Source organism: Priapulus caudatus, unplaced genomic scaffold, assembly GCF_000485595.1.
Source record: "Priapulus caudatus unplaced genomic scaffold, Priapulus_caudatus-5.0.1 Scaffold653, whole genome shotgun sequence".
Taxonomy (NCBI): domain Eukaryota; kingdom Metazoa; phylum Priapulida; class Priapulimorpha; order Priapulimorphida; family Priapulidae; genus Priapulus; species Priapulus caudatus.
Genome location: NW_014577714.1, coordinates 144,939 through 151,292, shown reverse-complemented (window position 1 = coordinate 151,292; position 6,354 = coordinate 144,939). Strand labels below are relative to the sequence as shown.

At 44.7% G+C, this 6,354-nt stretch overlaps 1 protein-coding gene across 1 annotated transcript in view; it reads right to left on the bottom strand.

The window, feature by feature from the left end:
* The window catches only part of LOC106812490 (chondroitin sulfate synthase 1-like), a 9,805-nt gene extending 7,761 nt beyond the window's left edge, over positions 1-2,044 (bottom strand). Inside the window, exons 1-3 of the mRNA XM_014816380.1 lie at positions 1,681-2,044; positions 733-1,446; positions 223-407 (exon numbers count right to left, since the gene is read on the bottom strand). Of these exons, the coding sequence (XP_014671866.1) occupies positions 223-407; positions 733-1,279 (732 nt within the window). The 5' untranslated portion in view covers positions 1,280-1,446; positions 1,681-2,044. The remainder of the gene's footprint in view (positions 1-222; positions 408-732; positions 1,447-1,680) is intronic.
* Positions 2,045-6,354: the final 4,310 nt, after the last annotated feature.

Here is a 6,354-nt window from a genome sequence, read left to right as displayed (position 1 = left end):
CACACACACACACACCCCCACGTCCCGAATATCGTGACCGTACGTCGAGCGGTTAAGATTTGTGCCCAACTGTTGACGGACGGACGCTCGGACGGACGGACGCTCGGACGGACGGACGGACGATCATGCGATTCTACAAGCTGCATCTGACTATGTCAGATGAGCTAAAAATACAAGCAAAAAAGTTAAAATTATTATTGCATGGTAGGGGAGAGTGTATACCTCATAGTTCCATGTGCATGAGATGTTGGCAAACTGACGCACGCACCGGCCAATCTCAACGTCTTCGTGGAAGGAGTAGAGGTGCGTCAGGCAATACTGAATGTGAGGAGCAATGCGGCGCAGCGTCTCACGGCTGAAGATCATGCCCGGACCACCCATGCAGAAGTTTTCATAAGATGAGATACCTAGACATATATCAAGCAGCGATATTGCGCAAAAAGATGAAACTAAAAAGTTAAGACCAACTATTATGGCAGCAGGCTACTGGTCAGATGTAGATGTGTTACAAACAAGCTAAGGCACTCTACAATGTCATTAAGCTCACTTCCACTTTCTTGCACTGCATAGGGCAGGATTAACATACCCAATTCTTCTTCTTCTTCTCGGGTCACTACACTACACGACATACCAGCATGCCCGAGGGCCACAGAAGGAGCGTTCACGTCGCGGCCCGTGTCACGTTTCCCTCCTGCGAATCCTTCTACCACACTACACTACACTACAACATACCCAATTGTCCCAGCTCTTCTTTCTTGCCCATTCCAGACTGGCCCATGAATAAAGGTGTGCTACTGTTGACCGATCGTAGGAACTTTTCCATCACATCCGCCTTGATGTACACATCGTCGTCTGCCCTCATAAACCACTCAAACTTATCAATGTAGTTGTCATACATGAATTTCAACATCATGAAGGATTTCTTCTGTGGCGGATAATGGTCGGTGACACGTTCCAGGGGCACGATCGGAATGTCGTACTTGCTTACCGAGTTCTGGCTAGAAAAGAATGCCAGCTTTCCAGGGATCGTCTGACCCCATGTCTGATACACTGTCAACGCCCGAGTGTCTAAAAACTTCTGCGCAGTCATGATACCAACAAATAGCAGCCGCTTGTCTGGCGGCAGATCGTCGAAGTTTGGAGGCGGCTTTGGCAGGATTTCTTCTTGCTTTTGGCAAATACGAAGATGGGCTCTCAGCCATGTTGCGATTGAGAAGCCGATGAATATGCCAACAAGCAAACTGAGAGCTGTGTATATACTCGAGCTTACACGAGCCATTTCTTATAAGGAAAATCTTGTGAAAATGAAGTCAAACAGTGTGACGAGTGTCGGAAGTTTACTTCATTATGTATAAAAAATATATTAATCATAAAACAGTACTGACACCTATGACTGACACAGTACAAAGTGTTACCAATTGATTTCCATATGATGGATGAGCTAGCCTGTGAAAAAGCAAAGGAAGGTTGATTAGCTATAGAGCATTCAATGCAACTTATAAGTTATATCGCAGTGGCTGGAGGTACGGCAGCCGTCTCTACAAGTTACGAGGCTGCATGCAGGTATGGCAGTCCATTCGCGCATGCGTCGCTTTCCCACAAAATAATGCCGTTGGAAATTAATTCACTATTTACCTGCATATAGTACTGGTTCGCGCCACTGATCACAACTTCACATACCTTTCAGTCTTTTGCTCGACGACAGAATAGTGACATATAGATAGATTCACGCAAACAGACTAGAGTTGGGCATTTAGTTGGGTTTTAGATGAATTCTCAGTATTCTGTGACCCCAAGCCAAGCGGCGGCTGAACGTTCTCGTGTGTGTAGGCCCCTACAACGGTGTTTCAATAACGGTGTAGTCTGCAAACAGCAGCCAGTGTTTATGAAAGCTACCATTTACTTGAATAAAAATATTCGCCGCCAGATACACTCTTTCAAAGCACACACACACACACGCACATATCCAGTACGTCTAGCCATGGTAACAGTAGCTGCAGCCCCTCTTCTTAGCAGCGCGGACTTTGACCATGTTTACTTTTCCGCTGTGTAGTAATCGCCATCCGGACCTCCTAAGCCGCGAAATGACGCGTCATTTCGCGGCTTAGGAGGTCCCAAACTCCACGACAGATGGCGCTCTCGCTCTGGCTCAATTCTACCTGTTATTCTACCTATTATCCTGAGTGTGGGAAGGGGCACTGCATGCAGTTTGAGGAGGTCCACGGCTTAGCAACGTTTCTAAATGGTTATTTTATGGTTTGGTATGAATAAAACGTTTTCTCAACGTTCTTAAAACGTTTCTAATAAAGTTATATTTATGTTATTGAATAACGTTTGCTACAAACGTTTGCTCAACGTTATTAAAACGTTCATAATAAGGTTATATTTAAGTTATTGAATAACGTTTGCTACAAACGTTTGCTCAACGTTATTAAAACGTTCATAATAAGGTTATATTTAAGTTATTAAATAACGTTTGCTAAAATCGTAACTTACACAATACTCGAGACCACGCACACGAGCGACACACGCGCGTACACACCACAACATACGGCACGCAACCACACACACACACACACACACACACGCACACAACACCACACACACAACACAACACACACACACACACACACACACACACACACACACACACACACCACACACACACACACAACACACACACACACGCACGCCACACTTTATATTATAATTAAATATTAGGAGTAAATAATCACAAAATTTGCCATTATGCCATCTGATATATTATATATATATATATATGTTTATTTATAGTTGTATTATGAACGATATTTACGTCTAGTTGTAACGACAGAATGAAAGGTTCGACCACTAGAATTGTAGAGTAAAGAGTCAAACACAAGAAAAGCAACCACGTATAAAACCAAGAACAGGTGACTAAAAGTGTTGCACGCCGCGGAAGTTAAGTGCCGGGGCTTTTTATTCGGCCGTTAGTAAAAACAGACTAAGGCTGAACTAAAAGATGTGACAGAATTCCCACACAAGCGTTGTCGCTGCGGGTGTCAGAAATATACACGATCGAATGCAACAGCTAAACAGTACTAACTAACACCCATGTAGTGAGTTGCTTGCCCTGGTGCAGGGGTTAACTTAGATACTGAGTATGCTTACGTGATCCATGAAGATCAGAGGGCGCTCCCGTTTGTGGCTGCGGTGCTGAGCTTGACCTCTTCGCGTCGTCCAGATCGCGATACTACTCTTCCTCTCTCTGCTTTACTTGAGAGCAGAGCCCAGTATTTATACTTACAACCAGCGTGGGTAGCGGTTCTAACTGCCATCATTGCCTCACGAGAGTACGCGTGATCAAAGTCATGTTTTATTGATCACGCCACAATCACATGACAAGCCACACATCCACCCCACAGCGTTTCCTTCATTACAACCGGTGGAATCACGTTGATCGCTGTCATGAGCCACAGGGATATGCTGATTACAATCGACCTGCGGATGCTGAGACGACGCGAACAGTTATGATAGAATGCGGGTATATTGAGGCTATGGCGCCGAAGTTCGTTACACTTATATATATTTTATGTTAGTGAGACAATAAGATCTGCCTGAGATTTCTCAGGCTGCCATCTGGTGCCATAGCATTCGTTTATGGTCACAACGGGCCTCGAGGACAATACAAATTTTGTCACGTGGCCGTGTAGGATCAAGAAAGTTCCAATACCTATGGTGCATTGTTTTAGCTTTCAATTAAGAGTTTAGTTAGCATTAATAAAGATTCCTTTAAGATTCTGGCTATCAAGCTTGGCAAAAGTATTGAGGAGGAGAGAGAAGAGAGAGAGAGAGAGAGAGAGAAGGAGAGAGAGAGAGAGAAGGAAAGAGAGAGAGAGCAACAGAGAGAGATGAGAGAGAGAGAGAGAGAGAGAGAGAGAGAGACCGAGAGAGAAGAGAGAGAGAGAGAGAGGAGAAGAGAGATGAGAGAGAAGAGAGAGAGAGAGAGAGACGCAGAGAGGCGAAGAGAGAGAGATGAGATGAGAATAAGGAGGTGGAGAGATGAGAGAGATGGAGAGAGAGAGCGTAGATGAGAGAAGAGAGAGAAGAGAGAGCGAGAGAGAGAGCTGAGACGAGGAGACCAGAGAAAGAGGACAAGCGCGAGAGAGGGGGGTGAGAGAGACCCTTATTTTCGCGTCATTTTCGCGACATATGCGTCATTACATTAATTAATTTAAAATCTACCCTTAGTATCTCACTTTAATTTTAACTAATTTAAATAACAATTTTAACTTTAATTTTAATAAAAAATTTAAATTTAACAAATTCTTAATAAAGAAATTATTTGAGCGTCATTTTGCGTCATTTCGCGGATTTAGGAGGGCCGTCATTTGCGGTTTAGGAGGGCGTCATTTCGGGTTTAGGAAGGCCGTCATTTCGCGGTATTTCGCGCGCTTAGGAGGCAGGATGGATTACTACACAGCGGAAAAGTAAACATGGTCAAAGGTCCGCCGCTGCTACGCTACTGTTTACTATGTCTTAGACGTACTGCGATTATCGTGGTGTGTGTGTGTGCTGCTTTGAAAAGAGTGTATCTCGCCATAACAGATACAACGGCGAATATTTTTATTTAAGTAAAGGGCTAGCTTTCATAAACACTGGCCTGCTGTGTGCAGACTTACACGTATTGAAACACCGTTGTAGGGGCCTACACAACACGAGAACGTTTCAGCCGCCGCTTGGCTTTGGGGTCACATAATACTGGAATTCATCTAAACCCAATAAATGCTCCAACTCTAGTCTGTTTGGTGAATCATATCTATGGTCATTTCTGTCGCGAGCAAAAGACTGAAAGGTATGTGAAGTATGTGATCAGTGAGCGCGCTGACCAGTACTAGGGGCAGGTAATCAGTGGAAATATAATTTTCCACGGCATTTATTTTGTGGGAAAGCGACGCATGCGCGGAATGAACTGCCATACCTGCTTGCTGCAGCCTCGTAAATTGTAGAGACGGCTGCCGTACCTCCAGCCACCTGCCGATATAAACTTATAAGTTGCCATTGATGCTCGAATTATAGTAAGAATCAACCTTCCTTTGCTTTTCACTAGGCTAGCTTATCCATCATATGGAAAAATCAATTGGTAACACTTTTGTACCGTGGTCAGTAGCGTTACTGTTTTATGATTAATATATTTTTGTATACATAATTGAATGTAAACTTCCGACACTTCGTCACATGCTTGAACTTAATTGAAAGATTTTCCTTTATAAGAAATCGGGGGCCTCGTGTAAGCTCGAGTAGGCCTATATACACAGCTGCTCAGTTGTCTTGTTGGCATATTCATTCGGCTCTCAGTCGCAACATGGCTGAGGCCCATCTTTGTATTTGCCAAAAGCAAGAAAGTAATCCTGCAAAAGCCGGCCTCCAAACTTCGACGGATTCTGCCGCCAGCAAGCGGCTGCTATTGTTGGTATCATGACTGCGCGAAGTTTTTTAGACACTCGGGCGTGACAGTGTATCAGACATGGGCGTCAGACGATCCCTGGAAATCTGGCCCATTCTTTCCTAGCCAGAACTCGGTAAGCAGTACGACAATTCCCGGATCGTGCCCCTGGAACGTGTCACCGACCATTATCGCACAGAAGAATCCTTCATGGGGGTGAGTTGAAATTCATGTATGACAACTAGCATGATAAAGTTTGAGTGGTTTATGAGGGCAGACGACGATGTGTAACATCAGGGCGGAATGTGATGCGAAAAGTTCCTCGATCGTCAACAAGTTAGCACCACCTTGTTCATGGGCCAGTCTGCGAATGGGCCAAGAAAGAAGAGTAGGGACAATTGGGTATGTTGATAGTGTCAGTGTAGTGTGGTAGAAAGGATTTGCAGGTGAAAAACATGAACACGTGCGCGACGTGAACGCTCCTTCTGTGCGCCCTCGGGCATGCTTGGTATGTCGTGCTAGTGTAGCTGACCGAGAACGAAGAGAAGAATTGGGTATAGTTAATCCTGCCCTATGCAGTGCAAGAAAGTGGAAGTGAGCTTATATGACATTGTAGAGTGCCTACCTTGTTGTAACACATCTACTCTGACCAATAGCCTGCTGCCCATAATAGTTGGTCTAAGCTTTTAGTTCTCATCTTCTTGCGCATTATCGCCTGCTTGACTATTTGTCTAGGTATCTCATCTTATGAAAAACTTCTGCATGGGTGGTCGGGCATGATCTTCAGCCGAGAGACGCTGCGCCGGCCATTGCTCCCACATTCAGTATTGCTGACGCACCTTTACTCCTTCACGAAGACGTTGAGATTGGCCGGTGCGTGCGTCAGTTTCCAAATCTCATGCACATGGAACTATTGAGGTATACACTTC